At 39.5% G+C, this 25,222-nt stretch overlaps 1 protein-coding gene across 6 annotated transcripts; it reads left to right on the plus strand.

The window, feature by feature from the left end:
- Nucleotides 1-1,100: 1,100 nt before the first annotated feature.
- On the plus strand, nucleotides 1,101-23,848 carry loxl3b (lysyl oxidase-like 3b). Of its 6 annotated transcripts, XM_029460000.1 has the most exons (17): nucleotides 1,101-1,376; nucleotides 5,192-5,572; nucleotides 6,317-6,480; nucleotides 9,055-9,272; nucleotides 11,214-11,279; nucleotides 13,185-13,238; nucleotides 14,404-14,611; nucleotides 15,194-15,374; nucleotides 17,658-17,812; nucleotides 18,353-18,523; nucleotides 19,471-19,626; nucleotides 20,565-20,724; nucleotides 20,898-21,141; nucleotides 21,488-21,603; nucleotides 22,551-22,687; nucleotides 22,767-22,878; nucleotides 23,506-23,848. In XM_029460000.1, exons 2-17 carry the CDS (start codon nucleotides 5,197-5,199, stop codon nucleotides 23,577-23,579), a joined length of 2,592 nt encoding a protein of 863 aa, XP_029315860.1. In that variant the 5' UTR covers nucleotides 1,101-1,376; nucleotides 5,192-5,196; the 3' UTR covers nucleotides 23,580-23,848. The 6 variants fall into 6 exon arrangements, with proteins under 6 accessions (XP_029315860.1, XP_029315855.1, XP_029315854.1 ...); XM_029459995.1 differs by lacking the exon at nucleotides 18,353-18,523 and having other exon boundaries at nucleotides 1,102-1,376; XM_029459994.1 differs by lacking the exon at nucleotides 19,471-19,626 and having other exon boundaries at nucleotides 1,103-1,376.
- The last annotated feature ends 1,374 nt before the right edge of the window (nucleotides 23,849-25,222 follow it).

Consider the following 25,222-nt stretch of genomic DNA (forward strand, 5'->3'; position numbering starts at 1 on the left):
GCTGATAAATAAGTTATTTAATATAGTGACCGGTAGCAGTCAAGTCTTATTTATCCATAATAATGCATCATAATTTAATTAGATTTTGCATTATTAAAAAAAGAACTAAATATGTTACTTAGTTAAATAATATACTTAGTTACTTCCCACCACTGTTTACCATACAGACACGAGAGTGCTATCTATCTAACAGTGAGACGAACTTGGGGCGAACTCGCCTCCATTCATTTTATTGGACACAAGCGAATCTTCACTGGGAACTCAGGCGAAGCAGAACTGTTTAACTGTATGCAAATTAGGTCGAAGTTAGTTCGCCTGGAAACCCCTTAGTTTGTTGTTGTTTGCCTGGAAACCCCGTAGAGCCGAAAACCCGGCAAATAACGCGTCGTAGCGGTTTGACAAGACGTTTAATGTTTACCTCTACCTGGGAGAAGATGGTTTTCGTTGGCTACTTTCTGTTATCCTTCTTTTATACCTTCCTTCATAGCAGACACAAACAAAAACTAAGAGCTGCTTGGTTTAACAACACGTTAATTAAGGCAAAAAGTTATTTATAATGTTTGCTAACGAGCTAATTTACTTGCTAGCTTGAAAGCTCACCGCGACAAGTTTCGATGGCGATGTTGCGCGAGGTGTTCGCTTCCAGTGTGTCTTTCGGTAAGAATATTATTATATTATATTATTATTATTATTTCCCCCCAAAAGTAAAATAATTCCTTTAAGTTTATGTTAATTGAAAGGGCGAACTGTGCTCTTCTTTTAGGATATAGTTTGTGGGCACATTTTAGTTTTTCACACCCTAAAGATACCATTTTAACTTTAGTGTAAAGCACATTTAATGCCTTAGAAAACCGTTTACCTAAATTGTAGGCCACTGTAAGGATATTTAATGGATTTCACAGTCAATATTCTTTTTTTCCAGGAAGCTATTTGCAGCTCTTTTCCAGTTGTAAATCTTGTGCGGACACCCTGCGCTTCGTCAGGCACGTAGCGTACGTGTGAAATAAGTGAAATTCAAGGTTTCTTCTTATGCAAGAGAGGACCGCCTGTTACAGAAGCATCCATGAAAGAGTTAGTGTCTTTCCAGGGAATAAATCCAGCCCCCTCCAGCCTCTTCCTCCTCTTCCTCCTCTTCCTCCTCAGTGCGCACAGCTGGCGACCTACAGACTGCAACGCTGGAAGGAGTACCTCTACCCCGCAAACTGGACCCGTGTTTGATGGAGGACATCGTTTAGAACAAGTACTTGGATATTTATTCACGTTTTGTCTTTGAGGGGGTTCAGTTTGTGAACTTCTGGCTCACCAAATTTGAAGACCCAGCCCCCCCTTTCTTGTCCACTGGAACCGTTCTAACCTCCTCATACTGGAAACATAAGGTAAGGAAGATTTATTTGTAGTTTTACTTTGAAATGCAGGTGAAATCGTGATTTTGCTGCAAAACTTGCCTTCTTCACAAAGTTATTTTGCTGTGCAGTAAAACTCAAAAACAAGCTATATATATATAATACTCATAGTCTTGGTATTAAAGAATATTCCCCATATATTACATGTAGGTACTACTTTATACTCTGAGGCAACATAGTGCTTTAAAGCCCCATTCATATCCTAGTAAAACAAACTTTCACTTTCAGGATGCTGAATGTTGGAGATGGAAAAATGTGAGGAATGCTGCTACAGGAAACAAAATGAGTTCCTAAGCCAAATATTGACCTGGAAAAATAAATAAATAAAGTGTGTTCACCCCTCTGCCACATATCTGGTGTGGTGTAATGAACCTTTAATAAGGCACGAGCATTAAGGGTAATTAAGCTAAAATAAATAATGAATTATTTACTAATGCGTTGTAGATCAGTTATATGGCGTAGAATGTTTGGGTTGCAAAATCCTTTCTGATAGTGTTTTCTATTTGGTAAGTAATGTTGGTAATGTATTAATGCATCCTCACCTTTTAATGAGCCGTCAATCCTGCAGTTTTAAATGTTTATAAGTTGTTAATAAGTTGATTTTGGTCCAGATGCTCTGCAGCAGCTGTTTCCCAGAAGAGAAGTGGTGAAATGGTGTATTGGTTGGGTTTTTCTGATGTCTTAAAGAGCTAAAATGACTTTTAAATGGCCTTATTATTATAAAGAAGTACTGTTCAGTTAGGTTGTTAAATTGGGAAGAGATTACATCCATGTGTTACGGTTGGAGATTTGCATGTGGACTCTTTTTACAAAACAGTTGGATGGATCAGAAAACCATAATTGCACTTTCTCTTTCTCTTTCGAGGAAATGTTTGAGGTGTTTCCATTTTGCACCACTTAGCTTTTTCCTGATAAATATTTGCTTCTCTCTCTGAAAACTGTCTCATCCTTTATCTTTAAATCAGCTTCCATCACCCATCTACTCCCTTCAATGTGCTAAAGTTTCACAAAGTTCCTCTGAGGTCAACAACATGCTGCGACAAGGCAGGGAAATCTTTCCTCTCGCCCAGGGAGCTTCTCTGTTTTAACTCGCAGTTAAACAAAAAGCTCTGGTAGAAATGAGCAAACTGATTCAGAGTCGTATGTCTGTTTCGGTGGGAATGTGTGCATGCAGTCTCAGGACGAGACTTTGTGATGACCAAAGTGTTCCGCATGTGGAGCCGGAGAACTGCTGCTGCTGGTTGATTTGAGCCTTTCACAAGACCTGATCCATGAGCACATTGGTATGGAGAGTCCCTGCTTCAGTGAGGGGCGAGGGAGGAAGAGAAACAGTTGTGTGTGTGTGTGTGTGTGTGTGTGTGTGTGTGTGTGTGTGTGTGTGTGTGTGTGTGTGTCTGATGCATAAACACTCTAAAATCAGATACTTGCCAGTCTGTGTCGCCTATTGTCACGGAGGTTTCATGTAACAAAAGCTACAAAATCACTTTGTAAATCCTGTTTTATATTCTGTGCATAATAAGCTTAATTTATTTAATTAATGCTCCCTTCATTTCTTCTGTCAAGTAGTTCTTTCAGTGCCTCTACTGAATGGTTGGGTCAGCCTCCCTTACAGGATAGTTATAGTTAATTCAACTCATATTTTCGTCTCTATCAGTTACGATATCATTGTACTTAATGTAGACACTCGACACGTCAGGTGATCAGACGGGACGATCTAAAATTAAGATTTTAAACCACTTTATTTAGAGGTTTGACCGAAAGTTGGTAATAATCCCTCTTTGGACTGTTAGTAAAGATAGCAGGATGTCGGTCTGTAAACTGTGATGGATGTTTAAAACAGACAGTTAGGGTAAAATATAATCATAGTTCCACATAGTTTGGCTAAACTTATACAACAGTCATTTCCTACATCTCCCAGGATTACATTTATTAGAGGGGATTTGTTGCTTCCAGTTGAAAGTGCTGCAGGGATGATGTGTTTTTGTTGGCCGACCCGGAAGTTATCATCTCCCTGGTTCCCACGACAAAAAGCTAATAAAATATTTCCTTTGGATTCTTGCAGAGAATAAGCTCTGCGGCCAACAAAGGCTTATGATTAAGTTGTATATTATGTCGCTCATTCTCCCCGTTTGTTCCTGATCTTTACTATCGAGAGGCAGAAATGTTTCAAAAAGCTTTAAAGCTACGATGCTTTATCTTCTTCAAAAATGTTTTTGTTATATTTGTCGAAATTCTCTTTAAGTCCTGACGGCAATTAGGAAATCAATTTCTATGACAAAAAGAAAGAAAGAAATCTGGTATTTGTGTCGCAGGACTGTAATAAATCCGTCCAATTATTTCATGAGCGAATTAATTGATTGATTGTTCATTATGATATTTTTGGGGAGTGGCTTTGGAGGGATGTTTTGTCTGTCAGTTTTGCTAACTTGACGACTTTTTTGTTGGATTTCAAGACTATTTTAGCTACTGTTGCTAGCTTCTGTTGCTAGCTTCTGTTGCTAGCTTCTGTTGCTAGCTTCTGTTGCTAGCTACTTTCATTGGAAAAAGGTTGACAAAACTGGGCTAGGTTTTTTCAACACTTTCAAACTCTACCGTACTCTTGCTAGCTTCTCAAGATTACCAACCCTAACTCTGCGATACAGATTATCTCTCTAAATGTGCCGCATCATGGCTTCAGTTCAGACTGTGTAGTGGCTATGCCTTTGAAAGCCTCTGCTGACTAAAGCTTAGTGTGAACGTGTGTGTCCTTCCATACACTGTGAAATCAGAATTAGACGACGCAGTCAGTCGCAGACTGGAAAGGGCACCTTAAATTTGTGGTTTCTGCACAAACACATCACACTACTGTATTTGTGTCTCTGGAGGAACAACCCCCCGCTTGCTAAAAGCTAAGAAGAAGTGTAACTGTCAGGTTATCAATAGCAGGCCTATGTTAGTATTCACTAGCGGAGCTGTACAGGAAGGTTTAAGAGAGCAGGGCGAACATTTCGTAAGGAAAAAGTGGTTTGTTGTATCAAGAAATATGAATGACTATTGACCCAAAGGATTAGGACATTAGCACGCCAACTGTGAAAAACAACGGAACAGAAAAGCTGCAAAAAGGGATAAACTTACTGTGAAAGTGCAAAACATTCGTGTAACCTTTGTCATCAGCCCAATGATGTGGCCGCTGAGGCCTATTTAATGTTCGCTGTTGTTCTTCCCCACAGCTGAGTCCCGTAAACTGACCAGATGGTTTGAATCTGCTGGAGCAACTGTAGGGTTGCATCATTCTCACATATGCTGAGTGTATTTTCAGCTCCTCTGTGTGAACCCTCTTGGTTTAACTACAGCCATTTGTAAAATTCATTCAGAGTATAATTTAGGGGCACCAGGCCTGACCAGAGTGCCACCAAACAGTGTATTTGGGCAGACCGGAGGGTCACTTGAAGGGCAACTAGATGTGAATTTAGGCTGCTCAAAATCCTCCCTCTGGTATGATTATAGCACGAAACGGTACTTAAAGTGTCCCAAAATGGATCAGACCTCCTGGTTTAACATACATTTTAAAAAGGGCGCATTTAGACAATAAGAGCAAAAAGGTCAGACTTACCCCACGTGTTCAGAAATGTTTAGATCTAACCCAAGACTTGAAGCTGGAGCTATGTATATGTGTATAAATATATATATATATATATATATATATATATATATATATATATATATAATTTAGTTAATTCAAGTGGTGCTTAAATATCCATTCTGTTCAAACAGTCTTGTCATTGTGTTTTCCTTTTCTTCTTGTGCAGCTGAAATGATGGAGAAGTCAAGACGCAGGGAAAAGTTAGCGTTCAGCCTTCTGTTTGGGTTGTGGTTACCTTGCTGTTTGGCCCAGACCACGCCATCGAACGCAGCCACACGGACTCCAACGCGGATTCCAACGCGGATTCCCACACCGTCCCCGTCCCCGTCCCCGTCCCCACAGCCCCAGACCGAACGCCTCATGGTCAGACTGACCGGATACCCCCGAAAACACAACGAGGGTCGGGTAGAGCTTTTCCACAAGGGGGAGTGGGGAACCATCTGTGACGACGACTTCTCGATAGCAAACGCTAACGTGCTCTGTCGCCAACTGGGTTTCGTCTCAGCTACAGGATGGACCCACAGCGCCAAATACGGCAAGGGCCAAGGTAAGGGTGACTTCAGCCACTTCCTGATGTTCAGTTTCTGGCTTAATACGCTGTGTGCTCTGCGTGATGGTTGTTTATGGTGTGACAGGTGACGGGTTTGGATATACACACAGGATATTTAAGATAACCCAATTATAGAATTTAGTTTCAAAGTAATATTTAAAAAGTCTAAACTTTGGCAGTGGTAGGTGGCAATCCTCACCTATCCTGTAGCTGTAGGTTAAAATCATACTTAAAAATGTTTTAATTAGTAGTACTAACTCAGCTTTCATCAACCTTTTAATTTGGTAATACTCATTTTATTATAATATTATTTGCTTTTATGATTTTTATTTATTTTATTATATATATGATTATTATTATTCATTTATTTTGTTTATTTTCACGAATACTGGTATTGGATTTATTTATGAAGCTTATCTTATGGCATATTTCTTTTCTTGTTTTATTTATATCGTTTGACGAAATGAGCTGAGGCAACAAAGTACATGTATGGATGAAATGAGTCAATAAATGAAAAGTAATACTTGTTCTTTTGTAAAATGAGAAAACGCTCATGGTTAGCCACTTCTCTTATTCAGCCTCTTGTCTAGAATAAGTGCAATTCTTAAAAGCTTGCTGCCATAAGTTCCCAGAGCACCAGTGTTACAAAGCAACCAAGTGTCACTTCCAGGCCTGGACTGATTACTTTCCGCAGGCCTGGGAGTGTGCTGGAGCCACACTGACAGTCTGCTGCCTGTCCAGGGAAAATCTGGCTGGACAACGTGCAGTGTAACGGAGGTGAGAAGAGCGTTGAATCCTGCAAGTCTCGCGGCTGGGGCAACAGTGACTGCACTCACGACGAGGACGCCGGAGTTGTGTGCAAAGACGAGAGGATTCCCGGCTTTGTGGACTCAAATGTTATTGACGTAAGTTGCTAAGTTCCTTCTCCACCACAGCCTTCAGCTTTTAAGATTCAACCACATGGAAGACATTCAATGCCTCAGTGCTACTGTAGCTGCCACACACATGCTGTTGATTAGCTCTATACCATGTGTGTGAGCCTGTTAAACGCACAATATGTAAAGTGCCACCAGGAGGTCTCTCAATCCAAACAGTAACAAAGACGGAGTGAAGTAGCGTGGGGTCACCAGTACCCTCAGTGCAGCTTCTCCCGGTTAGGATTCCTTCAGTGTTCATCGTTCAGCAGCAGAATCCTCCACAGAGGTCTTCTCCTCTCCTCTGATTCAAAGATTAAACATCAGAGTTCCTCCTGCACGCTGTTCGGCTGCCGCTAACGTTAGCTCAACTTGGACTGATGACACCATGACAGGAGAGAGGAAACGTTACCTTCAGGGACATTACACATGTCTCTGTCTCCCTACATATACAACACAGGACTGATGACACCATGACAGGAGAGAGAGGAAACGTTACCTTCAGGGACATTACACATGTCTCTGTCTCACTACATATATAACACAGGACTGATGACACCATGACAGGTGAGAGATGAAACGTTACCTTCAGGAACATTACACATTTCTCTGTCTCACTACATATACAACACAGGACTGATGACACCATGACAGGAGAGAGGAAACGTTACCTTCAGGAACATTACACATGTCTCTGTCTCACTACATATACAACACAGGACTGATGACACCATGACAGGAGAGAGAGGAAACGTTACCTTCAGGAACATTACACATTTCTCTGTATCACTACATATACAACACAGGACTGATGACACCATGACAGGAGAGAGGAAACGTTACCTTCAGGGACATTACACATGTCTCTGTCTCACTACATATACAACACAGGACTGATGACACCATGACAGGAGAGAGAGGAAACGTTACCTTCAGGAACATTACACATGTCTCTGTCTGACTACATATACAACACAGGACTGATGACACCATGACAGGAGAGAGAGGAAACGTTACCTTCAGGAACATTACACATGTCTCTGTCTCACTACATATACAACACAGGACTGATGACACCATGACAGGAGAGAGAGGAAACGTTACCTTCAGGGACATTACACATGTCTCTGTCCACTACATATACAACACAGGACTGATGACACCATGACAGGAGAGAGGAAACGTTACCTTCAGGGACATTACACATGTCTCTGTCTCACTACATATACACCACAGGACTGATGACACCATGACAGGAGAGAGAGGAAACGTTACCTTCAGGGACATTACACATGTCTCTGTCTCACTACATATACAACACAGGACTGATGACACCATGACAGGAGAGAGGAAACGTTACCTTCAGGGACATTACACATGTCTCTGTCTCACTACATATACAACACAGGACTGATGACACCATGACAGGAGAGAGAGGAAACGTTACCTTCAGGGACATTACACATGTCTCTGGGTTTAAAAATAGTTGGGAACATTTAGGATAATGTAAGTACATAACTCAACAAAAGTGTTGTTGGACCATTTAATGCGGAAATGTTACAGGCTAAAAGTTGCCAGGGTGAAACGAAGAAAAAGTAAACTTGTAATTGTTTAAAATTCAGCAGTCACGTGTTATAACCAACACCCAGGGCTGGTAGAAGTGCAGTGTGAATCGTGTAGTCCTGGGCTTAGGTTAAACCTGGGTTACTAATGTGTGTGTGTGAAAAGGGGCTAAGATATGCAGTGTATGTTGAGCGTGCTCCGTAAACCCTCTCTGGATCAATAAAGATTTAAAACTGAGGGAAACTGAAGGAAACGCTGTTCGGTGGGATGCCAGCTTAGCTGTTTCCAGGTGGTCGACATTTGTCCATTTGTATAACCGACTGGTCCGAGGTGAACAAGGTTAGCCCGGGGACTCGCTGCACAGACCCCTGGAAACTGAATGACTGCACGAGGTGTCTCTGTTACATAGAAGGATCTTATGAAAAAAGGTTTCATAAGAGTGAAGTGGGCGGACTTTCAGATGCAGAACTACTCTCCCTCTTTCTGCCTGTTGCTGCCAGGCTCACTCAAATGTGGCGTCCAGACTTCAGTCTGTGACCACACGACTGTTTTCGTTCTCCAAATTAACCACAGCGGAAGTGACTCATTGCAAAGCTGGAAATCAGAGCTAGCACGTTCACCACTTATGAGCTGTTGAGACCTAAACTTGCTGTTTGCCTCCCTGTTTAGTCTGTTCCTCTCATTCAGGAGTCTTTAAGAGACGTCTGTGTGCAAGGATGTGTCAGGATGATCATTATAAGGAAAATCATTCTAATCTCATTTAACTATCAAACATCAGTGTGTTCTCACATTCATATAATGAAATGGTCTTTAGAAAGATTTTAAAGAAAATGTACCGTACAATATTTGGAGAAGGTTTTACTGTATAAGATTTGGAGATTTTTATAACATTAACAGATTTTCCTTGACTTAATTTGTGTCGTGCCTTTCAAATTTGGAAGCAACTTTGAATCTGGATTTTATTTTAATTAAAAAACAAACTTGTTGATTTTCTCCCAACAGGCTCAGGTCGATGACAACAAGATAGAGGAGGTGCGGCTCCGGCCCGTGGTCGCCACGGCCAGAAAGAAGCTGCCCATCATGGAGGGCGTGCTGGAGGTGAAATACAAAGACGGCTGGGCGCAGATCTGCGACCTGGGGTGGACGATCAAAAACACACATGTGGTCTGCGGCATGCTGGGATTCCCACATGAGAGGAAAGTCAACAAGAACTTCTACAAGTAAGTGAATCGCTCAACTTCAACTAATAAGATCTGATTCTGGTTCATGAGGTTAAAGCTGTTTGTTCCCTCGTTTAAGTTAAAACAGACTGCAGCTCATCTTCTTGGCTACTTAAAGGAATAGTTGGGAAATACACTTACTTGTTGAGATTAATGAAAAGATTTATGCCACTCTTGTGTCTGTACAGTAAATATGAAGCTAGTTAGCTTAGCTTAGCATAAATACTGGAGACAGGTGGAAACAGCTATCCTGGCACATAAACTCCCAGAAAACCACTTTTGTTGTTTTTACACTTTTTGTACAATTTAAATCTTTGTTAAACCACGCTAGCTGTTTCCCTCTGTTTGCAGTCTTTATGCTAAGCTAAGCTAGCCTGCTGCTGGTGGTAGCTTTATATTTAACAGACATGAGAGGTGAGAAGTTGGAAGAAATACAAATGCTTGACATTTTTGCTCTTGGCTTATTGTTTCAGCTGTGAATAAAAGTATTAGTTAAAAAACATAATTTAAATTATGAAGCACTAAAGGTCGTTTACAATGCTGAAAGAAACCAGGATGTGTGTTTAAATGCACAAGGGGTAAACATATCATAGTGGACCGGATCAAGAGATTAATGGTCCTATCACAACCCTTAAGAACTTTCAACGCTGTTTTCTTTACAAATTAAAACTCCAGATTGTTCAGAGCAGTGATCACTGTGGAGAACTCGCAGACTTTACTTTCCCGGTTTGTTCCTCCAGTGTGACGGCACACATTCCTGGCTGCGCTCCAGCTGAAGCTGTTTAATTCCTCCCCTGCAGACGGTTCACAGTAGTACGAGGGGAAATGTGTGTTTTCTCTCAAACGTGTGTGAAGGCTGAGGCTCAGGGAGGTCACATAATGCACAGACAACAACCACTGGAGAGAAGCCATCATTCACATTGTTCTGTGTTGTCTGGACATTTTATAAGTGTAGGAGGGGCTCCTCCAATCCAGGTTTAGTTTTAACTTCAGTACTTGAAATGCACCTACCTGAGACAGGTGAATACCAAAACATATGTATTGCTGTTAAAACCATTACAGGACACTTAAACCCAGGCAGATGAAATGAGCTTTTATTTCAGGCAGAATTTGTTATTATTTCATTTGTTTTGGACTTTTACTCCACAAATGTACTCAAGATGTAAAGTTATAATAAAAAAAGGACCAAAAATAGATGCAGCAGAACCAGAGATATACTTAATTTACTTTATTAGCATTAGCATTAGCACACATGCAGTCAAACACTCATACACTATAGACATAAACACAACACACGCTCATCTCTTTTAATTAACATTAAATACAGAATAGAAATTTAATGATCATCCTTTAAACCATCTTTAAGCCAAACAACAAAATTATAAATCAAACAATTCCTCAAGAATTATGAGCAAACGTCTTCATACAAATAAACTGTAATTCAGTAAAACATAAATCCTGTCTGACCTTAAATTTAATATTTATCCATCCTGTGCTTATATAATAAAATATATCCTCTTTATTTCATGCATTCTTCAAAACCTGGCTCCTACATTACCCACAATGCAGTTTGCTCGGAGATTGTGTGGACACCCGACCAGACATTACACATTTACAGGATGCTTTGGAGGAAATTACTTTTATTTTTTAAATGCAATGAGAGCGTAGAATAGGTAGATACTTTATTAATGAGACTAAACGGCCTCCATCGTTCTGAATAGTTGGAATATTTCTGTAATTGTGATGCTGTGACCTGAAGTCTGTGACATGATTCACTGCAGAATGTGGAAGGTCAAAAATGTTTTTCACCGCTGAGCCTCCAGAACGTTTTTACCTTTAAAGAAATGTGTGTGCAGCTCAGAGACTGTGTGTGTGTGTGTGTGTGTGTGTTTGCATGTAGTCTCTCTCCTGTATGTGAATTTGGATGTCTCACTGTTGCAGACGTCTGAAAAAGCGAGCAGCTGAGAAGGTCTCCAGGCCAAAGGTTAATGTTTCAGCCGGTGGAAGGTACACTGTCACCGGGACAACCCTCCGTCTGCACACTGTAGTTGTGACAGAGGGTTTCCTGTTGGGAGTAGACGAGGAACATTCAGCTCCTGTTTCTAGCTCTATTTCATATCATAGCATTATGATGTGCAGCATGGGATGTATATTCTTTACTTTATCCTTCTTAACGTCCTTGTTTCCTTGTGTGGAGGTTTAGTTTTCTTATGTCTTTCACATTTCCACCGACATGGCACAGATTGTAAAAACCTCTAAATAAATGTACAAGAATTCTTCTTCTTTTCAACATTAAGTTACTTTGGTGTTTTATCCTGTTGTAATTTCGTTGATGACTAAATAGGTAAAAAAAAATGGATGAAGTTCACTAACTATGACAAAAACTAACAAGAACATTTGACACAGGACTAAGACTGAATAAAAGAAATAGCTGATAAAATAAACACCTTTTCGATGGGACAGGTGTCGTCAATCTGTGCTGTGTCAGTGACGGGGATTAATATTTCCATGGATTAGTCCTTTAATAATCCCGTTCCCTGCTATGGGAAGCTTTTTGGAGGAGGTCAGTAATTATTCATTCTGGGTTCTTCAACTAAACAAAGTCACAGGCTTAAATCTGCTGCGTTTGTTTTAACCTTCGCAGAGTGCCAGGCGGGTGTTGGACGACGATCAAACAAATATATATCATAAATCACCAAAACATTTTCAGATTAAAGATGACTAATTGATTGAAACTACACTTCTGTTCTAAGACCTGTACTGAAAACAGTTGAAGAACCCACTTAACACTGATGAAAGCATGATATTAAATGGTAATATCATAAACCAATGTGGTAACTCGAGGTTCACATTGGATAGAAAACCTACAATCACAGTAGTATAGATTGTACTAACACACACGATCATGCTTTACGTTTCATACACTACGTGACCAAAGGTATATGGACACATTTATTCCACTTCCTGTTCATCCCAGACGTATTAGATGATGTCAGAACTGAAGCCGTTATCTGTCTTTAAGGCCACCAGACTTCATTGACAAAAACAGTAATTTTACCTTGCAGAACGCAGGAGCTGCTGGTCTACCGCTGCCTCGATCGGGTAGTTTGTTTGTGTTGTTGTGTGACTTTGGTGAATCCAAACTAACCCTTTAAAACACCAAAGTCACACAACAACACAAACTAACGAACCAATCGAGGCAACTCGACCAGCAGCTCCTGTGTTCTGCGATGTAAAATTGCTGTTTTCGTCAATGGAGTCTGGTGGCTTTGAAGAGACCATGGAAAAAGATAAAAGGCTGTCTGACAGCAAGGTAAAGCTGTGAAAATATTCTAAATACAGCGAACATTTAAAGTGATGTTGATGTTTTTAGGTGTTTAAAACACGTCCACAGCAGAACATTGTTTAACTTCCTGCTTCCTGTCTGTTTCTACAAACTGCGTCTACTTCAGGTGATACTGACTGTGGAGAAGAAGCTCATACAGCCTCACTGTAAACTTCTGAACTCTCCCTTTAAGATTTCCCTTAATGAAAACAGCCCCTGAGAAAAAAATTCACAATATCTAGAAAAGTGTGTCCACATACTTCTGGCCATGCCGTGTATCAGGGCTGATGAAACGTGTCAAAATAACTGATGAATGTCCAAATCTGAATTTAATTCTTTGTCACGTGTGTGTTTATTTAGATGCATTTTAAAAAGGATGTGTAATTTTTAACAAATCCATCTGCAACGTTTGAATATAACATACGATATAAAAGTATCCTGGTAATGAAACACATGTTTTGACGACCATGTTGAAGAAGACACATCCTTTTGAACAGTGTCACTACAGTAACATAATTGTGTAACCTTTTTGTTGCTTTGTTCATGTTTCTTCTAACTGTGTCGTCTAACCCGTGTTTACCTTGCAGGCAGACATCCAAAGCTAAAGCTAACTCTAAGTCTAAACAGAGTCCTGCCAAAAGGTAATCTGAGAATAAACAGCTCAGTGTGTAAATCCAAGCTGTCTGAAGAGACCCGCACACTTCCACAATCCTCACAAACAAATGCCATTTAAACTGATATGTTTGGGGATTTGGCCAAAACAAATGTTGGTTGTTTTTACCCAAGAACAGAAAAAGCTCCTTTTTAAAGGCACATCCATCCCCTCCCGTGTGAGCACCTCCCACATGTGGCAAAGTTATGTGCAGAATAGTCTTTACAACAGTGCTTGTACTATGTACTATTCACCACAAAGAGCCATTCGCTGTAGAAAAGTTAAAGTTAACAGTGAAATAAGAAGACTGATACCACTCTCATGTCTGTGCACGAAGCGTGTGTCCACAGACGGCACCTCTAAAGCTAGGCTAGCAGTTTCCCCCTGTTTCCAGTCTTTATGCTAAGCTAAGCTAACCAGCTTCTGGCTGTAGATTTGTAATTCTTTGTCAACATCTGTGTTTATTTACTCAATGTGTCGCTTCCAACACATGTTTGTGCAGCTTTTGAATATAACATACGATATAAAAGGATACTGGGAATTATATATTGTGTGTTGACGATCCAGCTGGGATTTCTCTCCTTGTGTTTGTATAGTTTTAGACGATGTGTGATAGTTTGTGCGAGGCTGAATGATGATATCCTCACTATAACATGAGCTGATGGACGTGCATGTTGTAATGATCTGAAACAAACCAACAGCTTTTTCATAAACGCGCTCATATCTTCCTTTTTTTTCTTCGTAGATCAGAATTATTTAGCCTCATTTTCAGTCATTTATTTCATGTATGTGGTCTTTTAATTGCGTTAATTCTGATATCTTTAATTGTCACTGTTTACTAAATACAACTAAGACCTTTCATGCATTAATTTAGTCATTTACAGTGTCACTGATCCATATTACACAATGACACTAAGCAGGTTTTGAGTCTGCACACCAGAAGAAATGACAAAATAAAGAATACTAAAAGCAGACGGTATGCTACTAAACAGGCTAAATGTACTATTCTCCCACAATGCAATGCACAAACGATGTTGAGGAGCCGCTCACAGCTGGAAATAAATCTAATAAACCTTCGAAAAACAAAGAAATAAAACATTTCCTTGTTTAGTGGCGGTATAATATAAAAAGGATCCTGTCTCTGCTCCCTCCAGGTTGTATTTGGAGCGTCAGAAGAACCACTTCCACGTTCACTCTGTGGCGTGCACGGGCACAGAGATCCACCTGGCAGCCTGCCCTCTGGAGTTCAGCAAGCGCAACGCGACGTCGACCTGCGAGGGCGGCATGGCGGCCGTCGTCAGCTGCATGCCGGGGCCGCTGTTCATCCAGAGCAGTGGTTTGAAGAAGAAACCTAAGATTTCGGTAAAGTGAAGTTTAACTTGAGAGCTGCTGAATGTGCCTCTTGCACAGCCGACACTTTGACTCGTCAGTTTTTACTAATAACATCGACTCTGCTGTATTCACGTGTCCATGTGAGCATGACCAGCATGCACCCTGAAACTGAAGCGCCTACATTCAGCCATCATAACTTATTATTTTCATTTGTGCTTTTTCTACTGTGAAATGTGAAAATCAATTGTTTGGTCAACAAAATCTCAGTTTCTTAAAGTCCAAGTTGTTTTCTTTAAATGTTGTTGTGTCGGTCCAAACATGTTCACTTCAATATGATACAAAACAGAAGAAAAGCAGGAAGTTTCCATATTGAGGCTGAAAACAACATTATTTACATGAAAAATGACTTTAACTGTTTATCAATGATTCAAATAGTTGGGGTTTATTTTTCTGTCCATCGACTTATCAATCAGCTCCAACAACTTCTTCTGTACAGACGGCTCCGTTATTACAAAGTATTAGCCAACAATAGGCAGTTTAACAGCCAAATAATAAAATAACCTGCCAAACGTAGATTACAATAAAGTCTGATGCGTCTGCTTGTTGTCCTAGAACAACGTGAGGCTGAAGGGAGGCGCCAGGGTGGGCGAGGGTCGGGTGGAGGTGCTGAAAGACAACGAGTGGGGGACCGTGTGCGACGACCGCTGGAACCTGCAGTCGGCCAGCGTCGTCTGCAGGGAGCTCGGCTTCGGCACCGCCAAGGAGGCGCTCACCGGAGCCCGCATGGGACAAGGTGAGGAGAACATTAGTTAGTGGGTTAGTTAAAGGTTGGTCATCGAAGAAGTCTAGAAATAGGTTTGTAATGTCTGTGTTTAAGGCAGAGAGTCAATGGAAATGTTGATTTTAAGGTGTGTGAGACGACTTTTATTTAAAATGCAGTTGGCCTCTTTTTAAGGATTTCATTCCAGGAAGAAGAAAACACTGAACTTGTCTAAAAACAACAACCGTAATCCAGAGAAGTGTATTAAAGGTTCCTAAATATAACAGGAAAACTGATCTTCTGATGCAATATCAAGAGGAAATAATGGTTTAACCCAAAGTTCCTGCAGGTATTGAGTTAAATATTCGGGTTAATTGTGCAGTTTATCAGTTTTTCTGTGCATTGAATAACATGTTAAACATCCTTAGAAGTAGAAAAGGGTCCCTGAGGAAAAGGGTTGGGAAGCAACGATCTGGTGCATTTTGATCGGCGCTAAAGACATTTTTCAGCTTTGTACGTTCAGACAGAAGTCGAGTGTGAGGGTGTGAGTGTGAGTCGGGGGTGAAGAAGAAGAAATCCTCCCCGTTTGAGAGAGGAAGCCAAAAAGCGTTGGAAATATTCAACCAAAGTGTGATTTGGCACGCTTAGTGAAGAGGCAGCGCTGCATCCGGTACAAAGGTCTAAAGGTTCAACCTGCATTCATAGAGAAGTTATTCCAGTAGTAATATGTGAAGTCTGTGAGCGCTGGTGACGTCTTATAGACCTCAAATTACTGTCTCTGAGGGGAGCCCGGTCTATTCTGCACTTTGTATTAAACCCTCTGAACTCGTCACATGCCACAGGACGTGTTAATAACCGACTTCAGATCAGCCGTCAGCCGTCTCTTATCTGTCAGGTCATCTCAGAATCTGCCCTCACATTCCTGCACAGTCCTGATTTAGAGCTTATTTTAATAAGTGAAGGAATGTTGTGCATGAGAGACTTGAAAGAGACATCAGTGAACTAATAATAGACAAATCTGAGTATCTTTTCCAGTTATAAATGTCCCACACACACGCACACGCACACACCCACACACACGCACACACACTACATTCCAGACTTTAATTCTCCCGGACAGTTCCTCATTCATTAAATAAATGTTTCCTAAGTGTCTGTAAGCACCAGAACAGAAAAGCATCTGTGTTATTCCAGCGAGGCTTTGGAGCAGTTCATGTGAGAAAGAGTTGATTTTATGAATCCCACCTGGTCTCCACACGAGTGAAGAGATATATATATATATATATATATATATATATATATATATATATATATATATATATATATATATATATATATATATATATATTTTACACCAGAACTGAAACACTTCATATTAAACTGTTTGATGTCCAGGATGTTAAAGTACATTTGATAAACTTACAGAATTCTCTAAAATAAGTTGCAGCATGATGAAGGTCACAGTACGGGGAATTATTATTATTATTATTATTATTATTATTATTATTATTATTATTATTATTATTATTATTATTATTATTTAACTGGAAACTCAGCTGGTTACATACAGACAGTCTTTTCAAAATAAACTTCCAACGCAGGTTTGCTTAGTTTTAGGAACTTACACAACAAAATAACGAGTTTAGGAAAAGATCGTGTTTCAGAATTCGGTTTATTGTATGTTTTCATATACAAGGAACTTTGGCGTATAATGGTGCAAACGTGTGTGTGTGTGTGTGTGTGTGTGTGTGTGTGTGTGTTCCTCATTAAAACATGGAGGTGTGTGTAGTTTTAATGTAAACTGCTCTGTGATTCCACCAAAGAAGAAACAAGCAGTCTTTTGACGGGCGATTCTCAGAAACGCTGGGAGGGGATGTCTCCTCTCGTGTGTGTGTGTGTGTGTGTGTGTGTGTGTGTGTGTGTGTACATTATGATTTCCACCTCAGAGGAAGTCGGTGGAGCAGAATCTGCTCTGTGCTAACATGGGTGTCAGAACACCACCTGGCTGAATTAATCCGCAAAACTTTCCTAAACGTCAGCGCTGAAGGAATTCCTTTCACGGACATTTGATAATACAACCCCCTCATGGTGCCATGACGCTGACGGAGAACATGCATGCTCAGCAAACATGCCTCATGTTATATGTAGTTTGAAAGGCATACTGGACTCTATAGCTACTTGTTGTCTGTGGAAACATGTCAAAGTTTCACATTAGAGCGATAGAAACTAATTAAGTGGAAGAAACTTTCATCAGGTGCAGAAATTCAAACTAATCCATAAACAAGTTCACTGTGAAGCTGCTTTGTGTCTGTGCAGGAATCGGTCCGATCTACATGAACGAGGTGAAGTGTCTCGGCCAGGAGAAGTCCATCTGGAACTGCCCCTTTAAGAACATCACATCCGACGACTGTCAACACATGGAGGACGCTGCCGTCCGCTGCAACCTGCCCTACATGGGACTGGAGAACTCGGTCAGAGCTGAACCTCCTTACGATACTTATTCACAATGTCTCATCTTAAAACTGCTTTTAACTTGAGCTTTAAACTGTTATTATTCTATGTATTGCATCAGATAGTACCAGAAATGACTTTGAATTCTTCTGCTTTGATAAATGTATTTGTTGTCTTGCTCACATTTTCACTCTCAAGCGAGACTTCTTCACTGCTGTCACGAAAAACAGTCACTTTGTCCGTAGTTCAAAGTTTCATGTTTGTTTATTCTGAATTAGTTAAAACTTACAGAAGTTGTGAAAAACAATCTTTTTTTGTGACAGCAGAGATTTCCTTTTAACACAAAGTATTTCTGGTTGTGCAGTTTGTACTCATGTTTCCTGTAGATGCACGTAGAGGACGGACTGTGGGATAAAAACTCTGCACTTTTATCTTTTACGACGATGTCACCTTTAAGATTTTACAGCAACAGAACTTTGAAGAGATAAAAGTAGAGTTTTTATCCGGCTCTTGTGTATCTCGGCTCTGCTCTGCGGTCTCTAACCCCTCGGCCCACACAGATCCGACTCACGGGAGGGCGGACCCGTTACGAGGGCCGCGTGGAGCTGCTGAGCTCAGACTCTAACGGGACGCAGAGCTGGGGTCTGATCTGTGGAGAGACCTGGAACACCAGGGAGGCCACGGTGGCCTGCAGGCAGCTGGGTTTGGGCTACGCTAACCAGGGCCTGCAAGTAGGTTATTAACACCACAGAGGTCAACTTTGTGCAGAGCTGAGCTGCCTTTTGGTATATTTGACATATGCAAATATAATTTACTGTCATGAACACACAAAAACAATCAGTACGGTTCATTTAATGCATATATGTTCAAATATATTCAATATTTCTGTCACATATTATCTAATATGTGCAGCATACTAATGCTTGTTATTAGAGCTGGTAATGCATTTAAATATATTCCTAAAATATAACTTGTATATATTTGTGGAATATACTTGAAGATGCATTTATAAAAGGAATAATTCAAATTCTTCTGGCTCGTCGGTGAACAAAGAATCTAAAAGCTGAGAAAAGTCTTGATGAAGTGAAGTGATCTGTTTACAAACTCACACAACTCGTGCACGTTAAAACTTGCACCTACGAGTAGCGCGTATGTTAATGCTGAAGTGTTTTTAAATAGTAAGGTTTGTTGTTTAGTGACATCGACTGGATCAATGAGACGTTATTATTCTGCACGACTTGTGTGGGAGTTTGTTCTTCAAGACTTTTCTCCTTTTTTGATTCTTTGTTCACCGTAAAGACAGAAGAGAAAAAGAAAGTAATAGATGGAGGATGAACTATCCCTTTAATGTCTGACAATAAGTTCCATATGGAGCAGAAGTTTCTTTTCCTTCATGGAAGAACATGATACTGTTTGGTCTTCTGTGTGTGGGCAGACTAAACCAGACGCACATGAAGTTTCTAATCAAACTCAAAACCACTCACGACTAAAGCCAAGCGGTGACCTCATCTGGAAACCACGCTGACGCTCTCTAAAACGTCTAACCACAACTGCTGCTTCAACAACACATTCTCCACGGCCGGCGGACTTTGTATGAACGTTAGTTTGAGCCCAGACGGTTCAAAGACGGGACAGGAAGTGTGTCCCTTCACTGACTCCCAGCAGGGCATTTCTGCAGATCCGGATAGTGGGCGGCCGGGTGCCTTATGAGGGCCGGGTGGAGGTTCAGGTTGGCTCCAAGTGGGGCACAGTGTGCAGCACAGGCTGGACCACAAAGGAAGCCATGGTGGTGTGCAGGCAGCTGGGGCTCGGCTACTCCATGCATGCCATCACTGTAAGTAGGACCAACGAGGAACGAAGAGATTCCATGAGATGTTGAACACATTTATTCTTTACAGGATGAGATGCCACATGAACAAAACACACGTGCAGAAAAGACACAAATTACAAATGGTTCCCACGGGTCCTTGAAGGTTTTAGAAATGAAACATAAATATACGTACAAGGGCCAAAAAAGAGCTTTAAGTTCCTTTTGATTCTTTTTACTTTACTTAATGTCCACGTTCCCCAGTCTGCATGAGTCTCCTGCAGTTGTTTCACGCCTCGAGAAAGTGCGACAGTAATTAACATTAAACTCTGCCCTGTTTGGTCCTTGAATTTGAGGGAAACGGGCCTGGAAAGTCCTTGAATTTGATGTTTGAGAAAGTGTGGGAACCTGGAAACAGCATGACAGAATCGCCGTCATGAGATTAAATAATTACAAAAGTAAACGTTTAAATTAGGGAGTGCATCTTTAATCAGCAGCAATAAATATCAAGTTTTAGTGTCAGTTCACCAGAATAAAAGCAAAACGCAGACAACAAACACAGCTGCCGGCAAAGACTTGTAGAAGCAGGAATAAATAAGTTGGATGAGGGAAAGTGGGCAATAAAAACCCTTTAAAGATTAATAAGAGGTTTTAAACTTTAGTTTGCAAAAGATTTAAACTTCACACCAAAATACCTGAATACTTGAAAATGTCTGTTTTTATTCACATTTGTACTTTTATGCTCTTTTAATATTTAAAATCTTTGGCATTGTTTTTGTATTACTTGTATATTATATTATTATTATATATATACAGCTTGATATATTTTAATAATATACTTTTAACCTGGAAAGCTATATAAATATAATTATTATTATTACTTAACAGTGTTCTATGATTTAGTTTATGATTTAATCGTTATTGTCCTGCAGCTCTACGTCATGAACTTGTGTTGTCTCTCTAAGGAAACGTGGTACTGGGACACCAGTAATGTGACGGACATGGTAATGAGCGGCGTGAAGTGCACGGGGAACGAGATGTCTCTGAGTCACTGCCAGCATCACAAAACCGTCAGCTGCCAGAAAGCGGCGGCAAAGTTTGCGGCGGGAGTCATCTGCTCCGACAGTGAGTGACGGAGACGAGTGTTTAAACTTAAATACTTTAATGACTTTGAGGACCAAAAGAAAACAGAATCACAAAATAAAAGAGGAAAAAAAAACAAGATTAAACATTTTAAATCCTTAAAAAGAGGTAAAGAAGAGTAATCCTGCCCCCCCCCCCCCCCCCCGTGTGTGCAGCGGCCTCCGACCTGGTCCTGGACGCCCTTCAGGTGCAGCAGACGGTTTACATCGAGGACCGTCCTCTGCACATGCTCTACTGCGCTGCCGAGGAGGACTGCCTGTCCAAGTCTGCAGCTCAGGCCAACTGGCCCTACGGACACCGACGCCTGCTGCGCTTCTCCTCGCAGATCCACAACATCGGCCGCGCCGACTTCAAGCCGAAGGCCGGGCGGCACTCGTGGGTCTGGCACGCCTGCCATGGGTGAGGTTGTCTTCATTTATCTTTGGGCAAGATACTGAACCCCAAATTGCTCCCGGTAGCCAACGGTGTGTGAACGTGTGTGTGATGGTTGACTTCCTGTAAGGTTCTTAATGCACGGAAACATTTTGCCCTCTCGGCATTTAGAACATTTTATATTTCACATCTTTATATATTTCAGGAGAAAATCAATCCACCATCAGGTTTCATGCAGAACTACATCACGCAGCTGAATACACGTCAGAATGAGCGGCGTGGAGTCATAAAGTGCTTGTCTTGTTATCAAAGGAGACGCTGTGAAGCTACTTTCACTGTGAAGTTGATTTTGGACCTTGTCTCTGTTGTTCAGACATTATCACTCCATGGATATCTTCACGCACTACGATCTGATGAACGCCAACGGGACCAAAGTGGCCGAAGGACACAAGGCCAGTTTCTGCCTGGAGGACACAGACTGTCACGAGGGTGAGTCTCATCAAATCTCCTTCTTCTTCTTCTTCTTCTTCTTCTTCTTCTTCTTCTTCTTCTTCTTATTCTATGATGAATTATGATTATTCTTAGATTATGATTATTATTTTATCTTAATTTTATAATTATTATTATTATATTTTATTATGATTCTTATTTAGTATTATTATATATTATTATTATTATTATTATATTTGATTATTATATTTCTTATTCTATTATTATTATTATTCTTTTTATTATTAGTTTCTTATCTGCTTATTTATTATTATTATTCTTATTCTTATTATCTTCTTCTTATTATATTCATCTTATTTGATTCTTTATTCTTATTATTCTTCTTATTTATATTCTTCTTCCTCTTTCTTCTTCTTCTGCTTCGTCTTCTCCTTCTTCTCTTCTTTCCTTTCTTTCTTCTTATTCTCTGCTTCTTCTCCTTCTTCTTCTCCTTCTGCTTCTGCTTCTTCGCGTATTCTTCTTCTTCTGCTTCTTCTTCTTCTTCTTCTTCTGCTTCTTCCTTCTTCTTCTTCTGGGGGTCCCCCTTTTTTTGCTTCTTCTTCTTCTTCTTCTTCTTCGTCTTCTGCTTCTTCTTCTTCTTCTCCTTCTGCTTCTTCCCTTCTTCTGCTTCTTCTTCTTCTTCTTCTTCTGCTGCCTTCTTCTTCTTCTTCTTCTTCTGCTTCTTCTTCTTCTTCTTCTTCTTCTTCTTCTTCTCCTTCTTCTCCTTCTGCTTCTTCTTCTCTTATTCAAACAAGTGATATTAAAGATACATCGATACATATTTAAGGTTTTGATGGCGTGTATATTTGGACAACTTGAGAGTAAATAAAGTATTTATCAAAGGTTCGTTGTGAGGATTACTTCAGATGTAATATTCTAAACACATTTATTAAGTCTGTTTTTATGGACGCACTAATGCATTTTACGGTGAATCTTTTTTGCCTCAGGTGTTTCTAAGCGGTACGAATGCGCCAACTTTGGCAATCAGGGCATCACTGTGGGCTGCTGGGATCTGTACCGTCACGACATCGACTGCCAGTGGATCGACATCACAGACGTCAAACCTGGAAACTACATCCTGCAGGTGAGCACGGGCACTGCCATTTATTAAATATAATAAAACTATTCTGTTATTTTCATTGTAACGTTCCTCACCTCCTCAGATTGTGATTAATCCAAATCACGAAGTGGCTGAAAGCGACTTCACCAACAACTGCATGAAATGCAACTGCAAATATGACGGACATCGAATCTGGCTCCATAACTGCCACATCGGTAAGAACATTATAATCTATATACATCTATATACTTACAGGTATCCCATATTAAAATAATATAAACATATATATTAATGAACAAACAATATTAAAATGATAAGAAATACATGAATTAAAAATTACATAAATGTTGAAATAAAAATAACAAATATTATTTTAAAATGTTTTAGTATTCAGTATTATAATAATATAAATATAATGAACAAACAATATTTAAAAGATTTGAAATGAATAAATAAAATGATTTTCCATTACATAAATTGTGAAATAATAATAATAATATCCAGTATTATAATAATATAGATATATTATATATACATATTAATGAACAAATGATATAAAAATTAAATAAATAAAATTAAACAATAAATCATATTTAAAAAATATATATAGAAAAACAGTGTGGGTTCATAAAATTTGATACATTTACGATATATATATATATATATATATATATATATATATACACACACACATTTTCAGTACATATAGTGCTCTACCTGTGAACTTGTTCGACATATAAATCCAAGTCTCTTGATAATTTATAAATATATTTATAAACCCCAGATACTTTTTCGTGTGTGTGTGTGTGTGTGTGTGTGTGTGTGTGTGTGTGTCCGTACAGGTGATGCGTTCAGCGAGGAGGCAGAGAGGAGGTTTGAGAAATACCCCGGGCAGCTAAACAACCAGATTCCTTAATCGACAATAATTTCACAACAAACTCGAGTCGGTGAATAAAAACATCGAGACGCATACTTTATATTTTCAGGTTCCAAACTGGATTCCTCCTCGTATTATTTGGAGTCATGGAAGAAGCCAACAGTGTTTTATATTATACTTCAGTGTAATGTGAGCTCATGAGTTACGAATGATCCGAGTCATGAATGAGGTTTTAATTGTATGGAGATAAATGTGTCTAAATATTATTTGTGTGACAATCCGTAAATATAAAAGCCCTTCCACAAAGAGATTATTTCTGTGAGTTTATAAATATAATGTCTTAGACTACACATTTACACACTAATCTATCTCCATGTTTTAATGATTGTTTTGTTTTCCGTGGAGTAAGCAGGTTCAGAACTACCTGAGGTGTTCGCATCAGCTAAGACATTTAGAAATCTCAAAAGTGAAGCATGAACAGGAACAAATGCAGCTCATTGAGTCTCACTGGTCTCACTGGTCTTCATACTGGGAATAAGAAACACTCGAGACATCTCACCTTCATGCATCACCAGGGACCTTTCTGTTTCAATCGAAGGTCCGCCTCAGCTCCTAAAATAAGTCTATAATAACGCCCTTAAGGAAACATTCTTCATCCAATGTTTGCCTGCAGTAAAGCGCTCTATCGTTATGTTTTTGTGCCATTTCCTCGTGTTTGCGTTGATATTTCCACGAGGAGCGTCGCTGCTGTACTATGTGTCTGATGCAATGCATCACAATGGCATTATGTAAACACACATTTAAATGATCAGGACTTTAGTGAAAGGGGATTTAATGGCAGTGTTTTGTCCTCTTGGATCATCAGAGCAACGTTTTTAAAGGTACAAAGGTTAAATATTACAGGATAGTTTGTTCTGTATTAAAGGTTTTCACATTATTTGTATATTAAGTTTTGCACCCTGTTAAAATGATAACACGCCTCCACAGTTACAATATCTCCCGAATGTATTTATTGCTTGTGTCGGTGCTCAAGAACAACATTTAGCATCGTCATTCTGCCATCAGTAGCTTTAGTCTGTTATTGTTATTGTTATTATTAATAGTCATTTAGGGTCAGAACATAGATGTTTTCTAATTACCTTGAAGAATGTCTGAATGTATTCACACCGAATAAAGGAGGAATAATAAATGTGCATCTGAGAGATTTATTGGATTAAAAACTCTTAAATCAAATGTGTAACGTTTCGGGAAATTTGATTTAATTTGATTTTTAACATTTCTAGCTTGTAATTGTTAAAACAAAGTCTGCTTTAGTGGCACGTTTCCACCAACAGGTTCAAACTTAGGTTTATTACCAACGCACGACATTTGATTGGTGCATAAAACACAAACATTTAGAGAAGATCTGCAAAAGTCCAGAAACATAATTATAGATTAGAAAACTTTGCAATATAAATGTTTTTAAAAATAGAAAGTGTTTTTTTTAACCCTTAAAATCATCCAGAAGTTCACAATTCACGAAAAAGAAATTGTATCCATTATTATACATTATATATATATATATATATATTATAAATGTACAAGACCAGTATTGAATTAAATTAAATATCAAATATATAAATAAATATGGCTATAATAAATCCCCTGAAATAAATAAAAATGCATTTGTACATTAATTCTCA

The sequence above is a fragment of the Cottoperca gobio genome, chromosome 22 (assembly GCF_900634415.1).
Source record: "Cottoperca gobio chromosome 22, fCotGob3.1, whole genome shotgun sequence".
NCBI classification, from domain to species: domain Eukaryota; kingdom Metazoa; phylum Chordata; class Actinopteri; order Perciformes; family Bovichtidae; genus Cottoperca; species Cottoperca gobio.